Raw genomic sequence first — 19,664 nt, forward strand, 5'->3', positions numbered from 1 at the left:
ATACTTTTTCGCATAGTGGATTTTTCGCTATTCGCTGTATTCAATCCCAAAACACGTGAAAAACGCAACCCGGCGAATGCAAACCCGCCAAAAAGTGTTGCTAGAATTGGGGAAAACCACCTGACACCCCATAAAAGATGCACTAACATTGGGGATCAATGTCCATGCCCCCGAATAGCCCTAATAAAACTATTTGGGGTTCTTAAGGTGTATAAATTTCTTCTAATTAGCGTCTTTGTACAAGTGGTGAAGAATAGCATAGAGCAGTTTGTTTTTGTTAAAAAAAAGTAGTCCTGTCAAATTTGGGGTACTTGAAAATGGGTGCTAGCATGGTTTAAAGTCGAAAAAAGTAGTTTTAAAAATCATAAACAACGCACCTGAAGCAAACACCTGCAAACCAAAAAACACCTCGCCCATACTTGCAGACACCCCAAAAGTCTATTTTGCTACTTTTAGTGTTTGTACCCCCACTTTTACACTTTTTCGCCCCCCTTTTTCAAAGTGCTTTTTTGGAGTGTTCCTCACTTTATTTTTATTTTTTTTTACACAGTTATCCTTTGGGGGGCTGTTCCAAGGGTGCAGAGTGGTTTCCCCACCTTTGCACCCCAAAATAGCGATTTTGCACTTCTTTTGTCCACCTATTCACAGGCGAATCTTTTTCGCCTATTACACTGCATTGCGTTTTCTCGTTTACGTGAGAAGCGGATGGAATTGAATACGGCGATACTTTTCCGACAGGAAAAAAGTCGCAATCGGCCATACTTTTTCGCAGATCTCAGCTTTTCGCTTCTAACTGAATACGGGCCTAAGTTGTATATATTTACTAATGTGAAAGTTTTTAGAAGAGGAGATGTTGCCCAAAGCAACCAATCAGTTTCTACTTAACATTCAACTAGCACCTTCTAGAAGATAATAGCTAGTATCTGATTGGTTGGGAACATCTCCATTCCTAAAAACTCTCACTTTAGTAAATACACCCCTAAGAGTGCAGATATGATGCTGACTTGCAGAATGTCAGCATGTGGAAATGATATAACCATGAGAAGAATATGTCACTCTCAGTTGTCTTCCCTCATTTACTTTATATTTCTCTCTTTGAATTCCAGTCTCAAGACCACAAAGTTCCCCGGAAGATTTGAAGGTCCTAACGAGCAATGTCAATCGCTTGAACGAGAGCTACAGGGACCTCCAATCCAAACTCATGATGCTCACGTTCAAGGGAGATTTCATGGAGCACGTCTGGAAGCTGCAGGACCTTTTCCAGAACCACTCAGATTCCCTGTTTCAGCTGACAGAGTCCCTACAGAAGCTCGAGCAGAACCTTAATGGTGTCCAGAGCATGGCCACCAACACTGACACCATTGTGTCAAATCTCGGCAGCAGCCTCAATAAGATAAGTGACTCACACAACTTAGAAATCCATCGGTTGTCTACGGAGGTCAACAGCAGCCGATACATGTGGGGCCATCATGACACCATCTTGAAGGAGCTCAGGACAAAAGTAGAGGGACTTAATGACCAAATAAGTGAGATGTTTGGAACCCTGAATGCCATCAATGGGACATTCTCCTACGACATTGGAATTCACCATGCAAGGATACAGGAGCTTCAGGTTCTCATAACTAACGTGACAGTTGATGCCAGGCATATGAGACTCCTTCATATAGTCATGGAACAACAGCTGAAGCACGAGATGGCTCTTATAAATAATGTCACGGAAGATCTGCGCCTCAAGGACTGGGAGCACTCGGTGGCCCTGAAGAACATCTCAATACTCAGAGGTAGGTCATTGTCTGATATCATTGGGAATTTTCAACACAATCTGTAAAGGTGTGTCCTATGCCTGGACTATGGGCCTCATTCAGAGGTGGTCAGAGGATGCAAGCGGTCGTTCAGAAACTGGGCGGCCGCTTGCATCCTGACCGCCCGCCTCTGTTTCGGTTGTTAGGCTGTGGGTTTACACCCACAGCTCTAACAACCGCTAGGGTGATGGTCGTGATGGTCAGAGACAATCGCGACCATCGGGGCTTACGACGAGACTCTAGGGTAGGGTCTCACTTGTCGTAAGCCACGGAGAGCTTCTGGCTCTGTCAGAGCCGGAAGCTCTCCACTGACATCACTAGTGATGTCAGTGGGGCCTCCCCCAAACGGCAGGCGTTCCCATAGGAACGCCTCCGTTTGGGCTGCCACCCCCCCGGCCCGCCTTCCAAACGGGGCGAGCTGTCAATCAACATCGACAGCTCGCCCCCTTTGGAAAGAGACCCGCTACGACCAGCGCTGGCGGTCGTAGCGGGTCTCACGCATCCGCACGAGGGAGCCGGCTCCCTCGTGCGCATGCGCACTGGCAAAACATCGAGGCGGCCGTGCGGTCGTAGACCGTACGGCCGCCTCTGAATAAGCTCCCATATCTCATGTGAGTGATGGCGCGATAATGTTTTTGCATAATAACAAAACACCTCTTACTTAAACACAATGGGCCTCAATCACAAAGAGCATGAATGCACATTACAGATCACTTTGGTTTTACGCCTTTTGTTTTGCCTATAAGTTCCTCCCAGCGCACTTTAAGGTGTACGCATAGATTCCAGTATTTAATAACATGTCAACAGACTAAAAATGCATCGAGATTGTGGGGTTGCAAAAAAAAAAAAAAACAGAAGAGGTGCACTGTACAAAAGCCTTTAGGGCCTTGCACACTATTACAGTCGTGATTGCTACTTTTTGCAGAGTCGTGGCTGTGATAATAATAATATGCAGATGGTAGTTTCAGCCTCCCCCGGAACGTGCAAGCCCTGGGATACCCATTTTCGATCATTGTGGACAGTGCCACTCCACCATTCCTAATGCCAGCGATCCCGTATGCAACAGCGCCATAGTGGTTTCCAGTGTTTGTTTTGCGTATGTGCAGTAGCAAATAATCGCTTAAGTGCGCAAACATTAACATTGTGTCCTACTCTGATCAGTCCCTAAATGCCACATACAGTAAAAGCCCAACTTCTGACCACTTTAGAACTATCTCCTGGAATACCGATGGGTCTAGCCTACTTTGTTTTCGACATTAATCGTGAGTGTGTGAGGGGCTATTACTACTACAGTACATGTGGTTCTCTCGTGTTTAATGATATGATTTATATGGGCTGAACAGCGCCTTGTAGCTGAAGCGCAACTGGAAGTTGCAAATGTGTCTCGTCAAAAGTGTAGGAGGAGAACCGATCTCCACCAGGTCTCAAACATTTACCAGCAGTATTTCTTGTTGGGATGTGGGCATTTTTTTTCTTGACCAGTTCCGTCACTTCCAATGGAAACAATTAGGTTTATTGTGAAGAGAAATTATTTTGAGGATAATGCTGCCCATCCACTAGAAGATTTTGACAGGCGATGTCGTTATCGTGCAATCGCTTGCAAACCGTCCGCAAATCGGGCACTTTAAAGTCGGAAACGACCAGCGATGCGCGCGCCCGCTGGTCGTTTCCGAGATCAATCATCGGGCAAACATGCTGGTCAACCTGACGATAACGTCAGGTTCAGCATGTTGTCAGATGATTGAAGAGCCTGCACTGAACGACTGCTCGTTCAGTGCAGGCTCATCACAGACATAGAAACGACAGCATGATTACAATGTCGGAATCGTGCTGTCGTTTCTATGGTCTGCTAGTGGATGGGCAACATAAGAGTCATAAAATTGTTGGACAAGTCAAATATAGATTGCAAGTTCAACTGGTGAACAAAACTGTCTAGAAGATAAAACAAAAATTGTTATTAAAAAAATGTAACATTGAGGGATAAAACTAAAATAACGATCTTCTGCTTGAAACAATGAGCCTGATCCAGCAAGGATTGCAATGCTGCATGCAGGGAGCTTTGTAATACCGCTTTTATACTGAAATTCCGTGTCTGGCCAGGAGGTTGGAACAGGGTTCCAATCTGGATCAGACCCGGAATTTCCCCGGCCCCGACCCAGGATATTCCTGAGTTGGCGCCGTTCACACCGGAGCCGGGTCTGCATAGACATGGCTTTTCCGGCGTTGAAGTGGACACTTGGAGATGACGTCTTCTCCAAGTGCCACTGAACCCGGACCAATCTGCAGGCATACGGCACAATCCAGGTCATCGTGACCCAGATCGTACCGTTTACACTGCAGGGTTTCACGGGTTGTTCCCGTGTTAAACACTGCAAGTTACCTGGGTTGGATTGCCGGATAACTCGACCCGGCAATCCAACCCTGTCCCCTTTTACACCAAGGAGCTACCCGGGTTAACCCTGCAATAACCCGGGTTTTAGCTCTGGTGTAAAAGGGGTATAATTCTGTCCTTGCAATAATGAAAATGTATGACACCCCCTGTATGACACCACCTGTGGCATTTGCGATCCCAGCACTGAGACGGAGGTCGCAGGCTAGGATCACCATCGCGACCATCGGTGGTCGATCGTCGCGATGGTGGACAGCGCCATGTCACACATGCAGTTTTTTTTTCGCCGTGTAGTCATTTTAATAAAGTATGAAAACAGATGGGTCCTTTCACACGGCACGCTCGCTGTGTTACAGCCGAGAAATTCCACTGACAAGGTTGGCTGCCGTGCCGTGTCCGTGCCGTCCATGCAAGTCAGTCAATCACAGTTTGCAATCTTGCCTTTTGCACACGCCAGCTTTTCTGTGCTTGTACCCGCCAACAACGCCATCTTCTGCGCATGCCTACTACATTAAAAAAAAAAAACCACAACATCAAAAACAGCTTAAAGCCGTTGCCAGGTTTGGATGTTTTTTTGCTGGCCTGTGAAAATCGAAGCGTGTGAAATAGCCCTAAGCCTTGGCTTACTCAGGCTGACCGGCTTGCGAGCCCAGGACACTGCATTGATCAACGCAGACACTGAGCTGGCCACATTCCCGGAACGCCGACCACCCCGCCCCTGCACCGCCCCTTAAATGCCTCAGCCTGTCAATCACGCAAAGGCATTTTCATGGGTCTGCATGCACACTCGCAGGATGGGTCCTGCGCACTCGCAGACTCCCGATATTTGGGAGGCCCTTAGTTTGAGTGAGAGGCCAGAGCTTGGCGTTTGTTGTATAGAGACTGTTGGCATATGCAATGGTGGAACTGCCGTGGCCCTCTACTGTAGGTACTGGATTTACTTGGCAATAACATCACAAGGGGAGAGATGATACTGTAGCTGCTGTTACTAGCTGTAACTCCCTGGAATAGAAGATGAAAACACCATCTCAAGCACTGTCTCGAAATCAAAGCCGAAACCCATCGCCGGCCACCGTATGATAATGCCATGGACTTGTCTCAGTGACTTTTCAGGCACAGCTTTTAAATTAGACCCATTAAATGTTACTTGAAAACTTTATCTGTTCCATCGAGTCGAACGGACATGTAATCTCTCAGCCGCCTAGCCGTTTATGTCCTCATCCTCCACCCCCCCGCTGGGCCGCAACAAATAAAACTGTGCCCAGCTTTGCTGTTTCAGTGATACTATCATTAGTGATATCCTGAGCTCTTGTCGTTGCTTTCATGTGCATGTAGCACAGCGTAAGATCCAGCTGCATACAGCCGGCATTTCATAGCCCTAAGCTAGCGCTCTGTGAGCCACCTAGATTTTATCACAGCAGATTCAGTATTCCAGATGGGAATGTTTAGCTGTAAAACTCTTCTGGTTGCACATGGCAGGGGATGGCAGCTGAAATGCTGACTGGGTATCTTGGCATCGTAATGTCAGGTTCCAATACTGTATCAGTTATTTCTATACAGGCGTTCTGATGGGCTCTAATTCCGTATGTTGGCTCTGGCATTCTCTCTAGGGGGCCTATTCATCAGCACTTAATTTTTCACAAAAGCAGGTGAAAATTCACATTTTCACCTGCAATTGTAAAAAATTAACTTATTGGGCCATTCATCGAGAAGGTAAAGCAGGAGATATCACAGATATACACCCCATACACTAGTATCACAGACACCTTCCTCTCCCGGAATGGCCGCTGTCCCCATAGACTAGTATCACAGATATCTCCTGCTTACCTTCCTCTCCCGGAATGACCCGCTGTCCCCATACACTAGTATCACAGATATCTCCTGCTTACCTTCCTCTCCCGGAATGTCCCGCTGTCCCCATAGACTAGTATCACAGATATCTCCTGCTTACCTTCCTCTCCCGGAATGGCCGCTATCCCCATACACTAGTATCACAGATATCTCCTGCTTACCTTCCTCTCCCTGAATGGCCGCTGTCCTCATACACTAGTATCACATATATCTCCTGCTTACCTTCCTCTCCCGGAATGGCCCGCTGTCCCCATAGACTAGTATCACAGATATCTCCTGCTTACCTTCCTCTCCCGGAATGGCCCGCTGTCCCCATAGACTAGTATCACAGATATCTCCTGCTTACCTTCCTCTCCCGGAATGGCCCGCTGTACCCATACACTAGTATCACAGACACCTTCCTCTCCCGGAATGGCCCACTGTCCCCATAGACTAGTATCACAGATATCTCCTGCTTACCTTCCTCTCCCGGAATGGCCCGCTGTCCCCATAGACTAGTATCACAGATATCTCCTGCTTACCTTCCTCTCCCGGAATGGCCCGCTGTACCCATACACTAGTATCACAGACACCTTCCTCTCCCGGAATGGCCGCTGTCCCCATAGACTAGTTTCACAGATATCTCCTGCTTACCTTCCTCTCCCGGAATGACCCGCTGTCCCCATACACTAGTATCACAGATATCTCCTGCTTACCTTCCTCTCCCGGAATGTCCCGCTGTCCCCATAGACTAGTATCACAGATATCTCCTGCTTACCATCCTCTCCCGGAATGGCCGCTATCCCCATACACTAGTATCACAGATATCTCCTGCTTACCTTCCTCTCCCTGAATGGCCGTTGTCCTCATACACTAGTATCACATATATCTCCTGCTTACCTTCCTCTCCCGGAATGGCCCGCTGTCCCCATAGACTAGTATCACAGATATCTCCTGCTTACCTTCCTCTCCCGGAATGGCCCGCTGTCCCCATAGACTAGTATCACAGATATCTCCTGCTTACCTTCCTCTCCCGGAATGGCCCGCTGTACCCATACACTAGTATCACAGACACCTTCCTCTCCCGGAATGGCCGCTGTCCCCATAGACTAGTATCACAGATATCTCCTGCTTACCTTCCTCTCCCGGAATGACCCGCTGTCCCCATACACTAGTATCACAGATATCTCCTGCTTACCTTCCTCTCCCAGAATGGCCCGCTGTCCCCATAGACTAGTATCACAGATATCTCCTGCTTACCTTCCTCTCCCGGAATGGCCGCTATCCCCATACACTAGTATCACAGGTATCTCCTGCTTACCTTCTTCTCCCGGAATGGCCCGCTGTCCCCATAGACTAGTATCACAGATATCTCCTGCTTACCTTCCTCTCCCAGAATGGCCCGCTGTCCCCATAGACTAGTATCACAGATATCTCCTGCTTACCTTCCTCTCCCGGAATGGCCCGCTGTACCCATACACTAGTATCACAGACACCTTCCTCTCCCGGAATGGCCGCTGTCCCCATAGACTAGTTTCACAGATAACTCCTGCTTACCTTCCTCTCCCGGAATGACCCGCTGTCCCCATACACTAGTATCACAGATATCTCCTGCTTACCTTCCTCTCCCGGAATGGCCCGCTGTCCCCATAGACTAGTATCATAGATATCTCCTGCTTACCTTCCTCTCCCGGAATGGCCTGCTGATCCCATACACTAGTATCACAGATATCTCCTACTTACCTTCCTCTCCCGGAATGTCCCGCTGTACCCATACACTAGTATCACAGATATCTCCGACTTACCTTCCTCTCTCGGAATGGCCCGCTGTCCCCATAGACTAGTATCACAGATATCTCCTGCTTACCTTCCTCTCCCGGAATGGCCTGCTGTCCCCATATACTAGTATCACAGATATCTCCTGCTTACCTTCCTCTCTCGGAAATGGCCCGCTGTCCCCATAGACTAGTATCACAGATATCTCCTGCTTACCTTCCTCTCCCGGAATGGCCTGCTGATTCCATACACTAGTATCACAGATATCTCCTGCTTACCTTCCTCTCCCGGAATGGCCCGCTGTACCCATACACTAGTATCACAGACACCTTCCTCTCCCGGAATGGCCGCTGTCCCCATAGACTAGTTTCACAGATATCTCCTGCTTACCTTCCTCTCCCGGAATGACCCGCTGTCCCCATACACTAGTATCACAGATATCTCCTGCTTACCTTCCTCTCCCGGAAAGTCCCGCTGTCCCCATAGACTAGTATCACAGATATCTCCTGCTTACCATCCTCTCCCGGAATGGCCGCTATCCCCATACACTAGTATCACAGATATCTCCTGCTTACCTTCCTCTCCCTGAATGGCCGCTGTCCTCATACACTAGTATCACATTTATCTCCTGCTTACCTTCCTCTCCCGGAATGGCCCGCTGTCCCCATAGACTAGTATCACAGATATCTCCTGCTTACCTTCCTCTCCCGGAATGGCCCGCTGTCCCCATAGACTAGTATCACAGATATCTCCTGCTTACCTTCCTCTCCCGGAATGGCCCGCTGTACCCATACACTAGTATCACAGACACCTTCCTCTCCCGGAATGGCCGCTGTCCCCATAGACTAGTATCACAGATATCTCCTGCTTACCTTCCTCTCCCGGAATGACCCGCTGTCCCCATACACTAGTATCACAGATATTTCCTGCTTACCTTCCTCTCCCAGAATGGCCCGCTGTCCCCATAGACTAGTATCACAGATATCTCCTGCTTACCTTCCTCTCCCGGAATGGCCGCTATCCCCATACACTAGTATCACAGGTATCTCCTGCTTACCTTCTTCTCCCGGAATGGCCCGCTGTCCCCATAGACTAGTATCACAGATATCTCCTGCTTACCTTCCTCTCCCGGAATGGCCCGCTGTCCCCATAGACTAGCATCACAGATATCTCCTGCTTACCTTCCTCTCCCGGAATGGCCCGCTGTACCCATACACTAGTATCACAGACACCTTCCTCTCCCGGAATGGCCGCTGTCCCCATAGACTAGTTTCACAGATAACTCCTGCTTACCTTCCTCTCCCGGAATGACCCGCTGTCCCCATACACTAGTATCACAGATATCTCCTGCTTACCTTCCTCTCCCGGAATGGCCCGCTGTCCCCATAGACTAGTATCATAGATATCTCCTGCTTACCTTCCTCTCCCGGAATGGCCTGCTGATCCCATACACTAGTATCACAGATATCTCCTACTTACCTTCCTCTCCCGGAATGTCCCGCTGTACCCATACACTAGTATCACAGATATCTCCGACTTACCTTCCTCTCCCGGAATGGCCCGCTGTCCCCATAGACTAGTATCACAGATATCTCCTGCTTACCTTCCTCTCCCGGAATGGCCCGCTGTACCCATACACTAGTATCACAGACACCTTCCTCTCCCGGAATGGCCCGCTGTCCCCATAGACTAGTATCACAGATATCTCCTGCTTACCTTCCTCTCCCGGAATGGCCCACTGTCCCCATAGACTAGTATCACAGATATCTCCTGCTTACCTTCCTCTCCCGGAATGGCCCGCTGTACCCATACACTAGTATCACAGACACCTTCCTCTCCCGGAATGGCCGCTGTCCCCATAGACTAGTTTCACAGATATCTCCTGCTTACCTTCCTCTCCCGGAATGACCCGCTGTCCCCATACACTAGTATCACAGATATCTCCTGCTTACCTTCCTCTCCCGGAATGTCCCGCTGTCCCCATAGACTAGTATCACAGATATCTCCTGCTTACCATCCTCTCCCGGAATGGCCGCTATCCCCATACACTAGTATCACAGATATCTCCTGCTTACCTTCCACTCCCTGAATGGCCGTTGTCCTCATACACTAGTATCACATATATCTCCTGCTTACCTTCCTCTCCCGGAATGGCCCGCTGTCCCCATAGACTAGTATCACAGATATCTCCTGCTTACCTTCCTCTCCCGGAATGGCCCGCTGTCCCCATAGACTAGTATCACAGATATCTCCTGCTTACCTTCCTCTCCCGGAATGGCCCGCTGTACCCATACACTAGTATCACAGACACCTTCCTCTCCCGGAATGGCCGCTGTCCCCATAGACTAGTATCACAGATATCTCCTGCTTACCTTCCTCTCCCGGAATGACCCGCTGTCCCCATACACTAGTATCACAGATATCTCCTGCTTACCTTCCTCTCCCAGAATGGCCCGCTGTCCCCATAGACTAGTATCACAGATATCTCCTGCTTACCTTCCTCTCCCGGAATGGCCGCTATCCCCATACACTAGTATCACAGGTATCTCCTGCTTACCTTCTTCTCCCGGAATGGCCCGCTGTCCCCATAGACTAGTATCACAGATATCTCCTGCTTACCTTCCTCTCCCAGAATGGCCCGCTGTCCCCATAGACTAGTATCACAGATATCTCCTGCTTACCTTCCTCTCCCGGAATGGCCCGCTGTACCCATACACTAGTATCACAGACACCTTCCTCTCCCGGAATGGCCGCTGTCCCCATAGACTAGTTTCACAGATAACTCCTGCTTACCTTCCTCTCCCGGAATGACCCGCTGTCCCCATACACTAGTATCACAGATATCTCCTGCTTACCTTCCTCTCCCGGAATGGCCCGCTGTCCCCATAGACTAGTATCATAGATATCTCCTGCTTACCTTCCTCTCCCGGAATGGCCTGCTGATCCCATACACTAGTATCACAGATATCTCCTACTTACCTTCCTCTCCCGGAATGTCCCGCTGTACCCATACACTAGTATCACAGATATCTCCGACTTACCTTCCTCTCTCGGAATGGCCCGCTGTCCCCATAGACTAGTATCACAGATATCTCCTGCTTACCTTCCTCTCCCGGAATGGCCTGCTGTCCCCATATACTAGTATCACAGATATCTCCTGCTTACCTTCCTCTCTCGGAAATGGCCCGCTGTCCCCATAGACTAGTATCACAGATATCTCCTGCTTACCTTCCTCTCCCGGAATGGCCTGCTGATTCCATACACTAGTATCACAGATATCTCCTGCTTACCTTCCTCTCCCGGAATGGCCTGCTGTACCCATACACTAGTATCACAGACACCTTCCTCTCCCGGAATGGCCGCTGTCCCCATAGACTAGTTTCACAGATATCTCCTGCTTACCTTCCTCTCCCGGAATGACCCGCTGTCCCCATACACTAGTATCACAGATATCTCCTGCTTACCTTCCTCTCCCGGAAAGTCCCGCTGTCCCCATAGACTAGTATCACAGATATCTCCTGCTTACCATCCTCTCCCGGAATGGCCGCTATCCCCATACACTAGTATCACAGATATCTCCTGCTTACCTTCCTCTCCCTGAATGGCCGCTGTCCTCATACACTAGTATCACATTTATCTCCTGCTTACCTTCCTCTCCCGGAATGGCCCGCTGTCCCCATAGACTAGTATCACAGATATCTCCTGCTTACCTTCCTCTCCCGGAATGGCCCGCTGTCCCCATAGACTAGTATCACAGATATCTCCTGCTTACCTTCCTCTCCCGGAATGGCCCGCTGTACCCATACACTAGTATCACAGACACCTTCCTCTCCCGGAATGGCCGCTGTCCCCATAGACTAGTATCACAGATATCTCCTGCTTACCTTCCTCTCCCGGAATGACCCGCTGTCCCCATACACTAGTATCACAGATATTTCCTGCTTACCTTCCTCTCCCAGAATGGCCCGCTGTCCCCATAGACTAGTATCACAGATATCTCCTGCTTACCTTCCTCTCCCGGAATGGCCGCTATCCCCATACACTAGTATCACAGGTATCTCCTGCTTACCTTCTTCTCCCGGAATGGCCCGCTGTCCCCATAGACTAGTATCACAGATATCTCCTGCTTACCTTCCTCTCCCGGAATGGCCCGCTGTCCCCATAGACTAGTATCACAGATATCTCCTGCTTACCTTCCTCTCCCGGAATGGCCCGCTGTACCCATACACTAGTATCACAGACACCTTCCTCTCCCGGAATGGCCGCTGTCCCCATAGACTAGTTTCACAGATAACTCCTGCTTACCTTCCTCTCCCGGAATGACCCGCTGTCCCCATACACTAGTATCACAGATATCTCCTGCTTACCTTCCTCTCCCGGAATGGCCCGCTGTCCCCATAGACTAGTATCATAGATATCTCCTGCTTACCTTCCTCTCCCGGAATGGCCTGCTGATCCCATACACTAGTATCACAGATATCTCCTACTTACCTTCCTCTCCCGGAATGTCCCGCTGTACCCATACACTAGTATCACAGATATCTCCGACTTACCTTCCTCTCCCGGAATGGCCCGCTGTCCCCATAGACTAGTATCACAGATATCTCCTGCTTACCTTCCTCTCCCGGAATGGCCTGCTGTCCCCATATACTAGTATCACAGATATCTCCTGCTTACCTTCCTCTCTCGGAAATGGCCCGCTGTCCCCATAGACTAGTATCACAGATATCTCCTGCTTACCTTCCTCTCCCGGAATGGCCTGCTGATCCCATACACTAGTATCACAGATATCTCCTGCTTACCTTCCTCTCCCGGAATGGCCCGCTGTCCCCATACACTAGTATTACTGATATCTCCTGCTTACCTTCCTCTCCCGGAATGACCCGCTGTCCCCATAGACTAGTATCACAAATATCTCCTACTTACCTTCCTCTCCCGGAATGGCTGCTGTCCCCATACACTAGTATCACAGATATCTCCTGCTTACCTTCCTCTCCCGGAATGGCCCGCTGTACCCATACACTAGTATCACAGATATCTCCTGCTTACCTTCCTCTCCCGGAATGGCCTGCTGATCCCATACCCTAGTATCACAGGTATCTCCTGCTTACCTTCCTCTCCCGGAATGGCCCGCTGTCCCCATAGACTAGTATCACAGATATCTCCTGCTTACCTTCCTCTCCCGGAATGGCCGCTATCCCCATACACTAGTATCACAGATATCTCCTGCTTACCTTCCTCTCCCGGAATGGCCCGCTGTCCCCATAGACTAGTATCACAGATATCTCCTGCTTACCTTCCTCTCCCGGAATGGCCCGCTGTCCCCATAGACTAGTATCACAGATTTCTCCTGCTTACCTTCCTCTCCCGGAATGGCCCGCTGTACCCATACACTAGTATCACAGACACCTTCCTCTCCCGGAATGGCCGCTGTCCCCATAGACTAGTATCACAGATATCTCCTGCTTACCTTCCTCTCCCGGAATGACCCGCTGTCCCCATACACTAGTATCACAGATATCTCCTGCTTACCTTCCTCTCCCGGAATGGCCCGCTGTCCCCATAGACTAGTATCACAGATATCTCCTGCTTACCTTCCTCTCCCGGAATGGCCCGCTGTCCCCATAGACTAGTATCACAGATATCTCCTGCTTACCTTCCTCTCCCGGAATGGCCCGCTGTCCCCATAGACTAGTATCACAGATATCTCCTGCTTACCTTCCTCTCCTGGAATGGCCCGCTGTACCCATACACTAGTATCACAGATATCTCCTACTTACCTTCCTCTCCCGGAATGTCCCGCTGTCCCCATAGACTAGTATCACAGGTATCTCCTACTTACCTTCCTCTCCCGGAATGGCCTGCTGATCCCATACACTAGTATCACAGATATCTCCTGCTTACCTTCCTCTCCCGGAATTGCCCGCTGTACCCATACACTAGTATCACAGATATCTCCTGCTTACCTTCCTCTCTCGGAATGGCCCGCTGTCCCCATACACTAGTATCACATATATCTCCTACTTACCTTCCTCTCCCGGAATGGCCCGCTGTCCCCATACACTAGTATCACATATATCTCCTACTTACCTTCCTCTCCCGGAATGGCCCTCTGTCCCCATACACTAGTATCACATATATCTCCTACTTACCTTCCTCTCCCGGAATGGCCCGCTGTCCCCATACACTAGTATCACAGATATTTCCTGTTTACCTTTCTCTCCCGGAAAGACCCGCTGTCCCCATACACTAGTATCACAGATATTTCCTGTTTACCTTTCTCTCCCGGAATGACCCGCTGTCCCCATACACTAGTATCACAGATATCTCCTGCTTACCTTCCTCTCCCGGAATGACCCGCTGTCCTATATCTGTGATACTAGTGTATGGGGACAGCTAAAAATATAGTTTTTTCGGAGCTTGATAGCGGGAGCATTCGCCATCTTCAGATGCAGTAACATTGGGGATCAACGTTTTTATTTGCCCGAATAGCCCTAATAAATGTATTTGGGGTACTTAAGTTGTTTCAATAGCTTCTAATTAGCGTCTTTGCACAAGTGGTGAAAAATGGCATTAAGCAGTATTTTTTGGTGAAAATATGTAGTCCTGGCAAATTTGGGGTACTTGAAAATGGGTGCAAGCATACTTTAAAGTCTCTAAAGTGAAGTTAAAAAAATTGTGAAAAACGCACCTGCAATCAATAAAACCCCTGACCCATCCTTGCAGGCCCCTAAAAATTCTTTTTTGCTAGTTTTTATGCTTGTACCCCCACTTTAGACTTTTTCGCCCCCTAAATGAATCAGCCGCCCCTCTCTTCTCATGTACACCGCACCGACCTGCGCAGTCCACTGCGGGAGCGGGTCCCGGAATCAGCCGCCTCTCTCTTCTCTTGTACACCGCACCGACCTGCCCAGTCACCTGCTGGAGCCAGTCCCAGAATCAGCCGCCCCTCTCTTCTCATGTACACCGCACAGACCTGCGCAGTCACCTGCGGGAGCCGGTCCCAGAATCAGCCGCCCCTCTCTTCTCATGTACACCGCACAGACCTGCCCAGTCACCTGCGGGAGCCGGTCCTGGAATCAGCCGCCCCTCTCTTCTCATGTACACCGCACCGACCTGCCCAGTCACCTGCGGGAGCCGGTCCTGGAATCAGCCGCCCCTCTCTTCTCATATACACCGCACCGACCTGCGCAGTCACCTGCGGGAGCCAGTCCCAGAATCAGCCGCCCCTCTCTTCTCATGTACACCGCACCGACCTGCCCAGTCACCTGCGGGAGCCGGTCCCAGAATCTGCCGACCCTCTCTTCTCATGTACACCGCATCGACCTGCGCAGTCACCTGCGGGAGCCGGTCCCAGAATCAGCCGCCCCTCTCTTCTCATGTACACCGCACAGACCTGCCCAGTCACCTGCGGGAGCCGGTCCTGGAATCAGCCGCCCCTCTCTTCTCATGTACACCGCACCGACCTGCCCAGTCACCTGCGGGAGCCGGTCCTGGAATCAGCCGCCCCTCTCTTCTCATATACACCGCACCGACCTGCGCAGTCACCTGCGGGAGCCAGTCCCAGAATCAGCCGCCCCTCTCTTCTCATGTACACCGCACCGACCTGCCCAGTCACCTGCGGGAGCCGGTCCCAGAATCTGCCGACCCTCTCTTCTCATGTACACCGCATCGACCTGCCCAGTCGCCTGCGGGAGCCGGTCCCAGAATCAGCCGCCCCTCTCTTCTCATATACACCGCATCGACCTGCCCAGTCGCCTGCGGGAGCCGGTCCCAGAATCAGCCGCCCCTCTCTTCTCATGTACACCGCACCGACCTGCGCAGTCACCTGCGGGAGCCGGTCCTGGAATCAGCCGCCCCTCTCTTCTCATGTACACCGCACCGACCTGCCCAGTCACCTGCGGGAGCCGGTCCTGGAATCAGCCGCCCCTCTCTTCTCATATACACCGCACCGACCTGCGCAGTCACCTGCGGGAGCCAGTCCCAGAATCAGCCGCCCCTCTCTTCTCATGTACACCGCACCGACCTGCCCAGTCACCTGCGGGAGCCGGTCCCAGAATCTGCCGACCCTCTCTTCTCATGTACACCGCACCGACCTGCGCAGTCACCTGCGGGAGCCGGTCCCGGAATCAGCCGCCCCTCTCTTCTCATGTACACCGCACCGATCTGCGCAGTCACCTGCAGGAGCCGGTCCCAGAATCAGCTGCCCCTTTCTTCTCATGTACACCGCACCGACCTGCCCAGTCACCTGCGGGAGCCGGTCCCAGAATCAGCCGCCCCTTTCTTCTCATGTACACCGCACCGACCTGCCCAGTCACCTGCAGGAGCTGGTCCCAGAATCAGCCGCCCCTTTCTTCTCATGTACACCGCACCGACCTGCCCAGTCACCTGCGGGAGCTGGTCCCAGAATCAGCCGCCCCTTTCTTCTCATGTACACCGCACCGACCTGCCCAGTCACCTGCGGGAGCCGGTCCCAGAATCAGCCGCCTCTCTCTCTCATGTACACCGCACCGACCTGCCCAGTCACCTGCGGGAGCCGGTCCCAGAATCAGCCGCCTCTCTCTTCTCATATACACCGCACCGACCTGCCCAGTCACCTGCGGGAGCCGGTCCCAGAATCAGCCGCCTCTCTCTTCTCATGTACACCGCACCGACCTGCCCAGTCACCTGCAGGAGCCGGTCCCAGAATCAGCCGCCCCTCTCTTCTCATGCTCCAGGGTCTGGGGCAGACAGAAAACGCATGTATATTAGGAGCGTGGTGGAATCTGGCTCAGTGAGACTTGTTGTTGGGTCACTTAAGGTAAAAAAGCACAAGAACAAGTTGTTGGAAACGTGGATGACAACAATAGGACGAGCAGCAGATTTGGGTCACTGATAGAGACAAGAAAGACTTTAATTACAAGCTGGTCAGCAGATGCTCCCGGGCTCTCACACATGTTGTCTGTGTTCCCCTCAGTACTCGGTGTCACTTCTATAATTCATAAGCAAATATCAGTGAGCGCAGACGAATGATCTCTTCCTTATGCCTCATTAGAGGGGAATCGCAGTCAGGCATCGCTTATTTTATGACCCGTGTAATAAAACACCTTCATGCAGGCTTTATACAATAATGTTTTGGTGCAATGGACAAACACATGACCAAATGTATATAGGGCCTGATTCAGAGCCGCTCGCTCGCGCTGTGCGTTCGCAAGCGGCCCGATGTTCTGCGTACGCGCATGCGAACGCTTCGTTCTGCGCATGCGCGAACTAAACACTGCGATCGCAACCCTCTCGCTCGCCCAGCAAAGGCAGCCCAGGGTAATGAGTGACAGGAGAGGCCGTTTGTGGGTGGTACCAGGGGCAGGACACTAATAACGGGGGGTTGGAGATGCGAACGCAGGCATGCCTGAGTGTTTTAACGCCATTTTAGAGGCGTGCATAATTAACACGCAGCGTCATAGTACAAGTCACTTGCCTTTTTTTTTAGACTGATTTCCTCGCAATGCTTGCGGTAGGGTAAAGCTCCCTCAAGCACTGCGTTCACATCCGATGGTGCTCGATGTACCAATGTTTTAATACACTTCCTGGAGATGACGTGTTGCTGGTGGGCGGCACTGCCTGCACGATTGGGCATACGCATACACAAAGTGGCCGCTCGCTAAGACATGGTGGGCGTGCTTATGCCTTGGCGAGCGTTCTCGCTTCCCGTGGCGTCACTTTGACAAATTTGCATACGCATCCAGCGAGCGTACGCAGATAGTGAACGGGTCTGAATCAGGCCCATAGTTATATGATGAAGGGGCATATATTATTTATTTACCGAAGAATATTTGCAGAGATATATCCTCCGAAAACACCTGAAATGTTATTAGCCCATGGACTCACGTGGGGTGTACAATGGGTGTAAAGGGTGTGCTGTGCACACGGGCCCCTGGGTCAGGTGGGGCCCACACTGCGCAAGCTGAACCAATTCACAATACTTGGGGAACACGGCATGGATGCTGTACTTCTGGAGATCTGCGATCTGTGATTGCGCAAAGGCATCACAAGGGGGGTGCGGACCATGACGCCAAAATGCCGGTTTCTCCGCAGTGACAGGTAGCTGCGCGCCGCACTGTGACAGTATCGTGCATCACCCGGCTCCTGTCACTGGGGAGAAGAGCCGTAACTAGGCTTTTTGGTGCCCTGTGCCAGAGAGAGCATGGGCGCCCCCCCATTTTTTAAATAGGGACATAAGATAGTGCACCTGAGAGAGGGCCATGGCCTCATCTGGAAGGGCCAGGGAAGAGATAGGAGAGGCCAGGAGATGCTGGGGATAAATAGGGACATAATATAGTGCACCTGAGAGAGGGCCATGTGCTCATGGGGAAGGGCCAGGGAAGAGATAGGGGAGGCCAGGAGATGCTGGGACCAGGGAAGAGATAGGGGAGGCCAGGAGATGATGGGGCCAGGGAAAAGATAGGGGAGGCCAGGAGATGCTGGGGACAAAAGAAGAGGAAGCTACAAGTAAGAATGACAATAAACAGGAAAACTGACAGGCCCAAACAGCACCCCCTGCCCAGCGGTGTCCTGTGCCATGGCACTGGTCGCACCACCCTAGTTACGGCCCTGCTGGGGAGGATCCGGTAGTGCAAGCACAGTCTCTAAGGGCAGTCCGGCATTTCCAGGAAAGGTTAAACTCCGCCCCCTGATTGAAGGAAACATGGCCTTCCCATGAGACCACGCCCCCGTCTCTGCAAGGCCACCCCCCCTTTTCACGTCAGAGCTGTTTACCGCACCGGCTGTCACTAGCGCTTGCACACTACAGAGTCTACTGGTGATCTGGTGAGAGGAGGGAGCGGGCACACACACAGAGACAGCACATGGGCATCCCCTCCCCCTGCAATGCCCCTGTAAGAGCTACTAAGTCGCAGATGCTTTGAAAAATTTAGGCGAAAATAATTTATGGCATCGACATTAAAAGTACAGATTGCTATAAATAAGGCCATAAGGGGCCTATCCCTTGCTCCTCACCGTACACACACCATTCTGCGTTTTCGAGACGTCTTTGAAGAGGGGAAGGTTTTGGGGAATTGTGAAAAGATCAGAAGAGGTGTCACATTACAATCCTCCCTCTTACCACTTTAGCCCCCTCAGTGCTAAGAATGAGTGGGACTCACTCCGTTTATTAATGGAAAGTGAGACTTGTCCTCAGCACTGCAAGTCTCTCATAGTGGGTGCAGCATACTTACCATACCCTACCAGCAGTTATTGCCTACGGAGACTGAGAGGGGACTTGGGACTTGATGGCATCATGGTACAGGGAAGCAGAATGATATAATTAAGCCTGGCATCCTCCCAACCAATATACTAAAAGAAAAGTGTAAAAAAGTCAGGTAATTGGAGTAGAGACCTCTCAAAGTTTTCTCTCACCCCCATCCTGGCACCTAGATCCTTGGGGGTAACCACATTTGAAAGAAGGGAGTGCCCTATTTTAGTGATTATTGCCTGGTGATTATTGTGGTCCTAGCCTAGTGATAGGACCAGCCCTGGATGTGGGAAACAAATCAAGGCGTACCCTTAAAAAATGCATCATCTCCAAAACGTCCTTTTAAAATTCTAGCTCTGCAAAATTAAATCTTGTTTTTATTCATTGCTGAACAAAACTACAGTACACGTACAGTACCAATGCCAAACCCTATACCCCGAGAGGGGATGTAATCATGAAGCCGACGGTCCAAATGCCGACCGCCTGCTTCCTGACTGTGAAATCCCGGCAGGGGGCTAATGATAAGCGTCGAAATTCCAATGCCTATCATTATCCACCTGCCGAAATCCCGCCGCCCGGCATACCGAATGAAGGTAAGCCGGGCGTCGTGAGCAGACAGCCGCAGGGGGCGGGAGGG

The 19,664-nt window shown here is 50.9% G+C and overlaps 1 protein-coding gene across 1 annotated transcript in view; it reads left to right on the forward strand.

Annotated features, from left to right (window-relative positions):
• Positions 1–19,664, forward strand: part of LOC148442496 (scavenger receptor class A member 5-like) — a gene marked incomplete at its 3' end in the record, with an annotated part of 223,590 nt that overhangs the window by 172,319 nt on the left and 31,607 nt on the right. The window contains exon 4 of the mRNA XM_088463890.1: positions 1,107–1,781. Within this exon, the coding sequence (XP_088320016.1) occupies positions 1,107–1,781 (675 nt within the window). The remainder of the gene's footprint in view (positions 1–1,106; positions 1,782–19,664) is intronic.

The sequence above is a fragment of the Taudactylus pleione genome, unplaced genomic scaffold, assembly GCF_031769625.1.
Source record: "Taudactylus pleione unplaced genomic scaffold, aTauple2 ptg001494l, whole genome shotgun sequence".
NCBI lineage: Eukaryota > Metazoa > Chordata > Amphibia > Anura > Myobatrachidae > Taudactylus > Taudactylus pleione.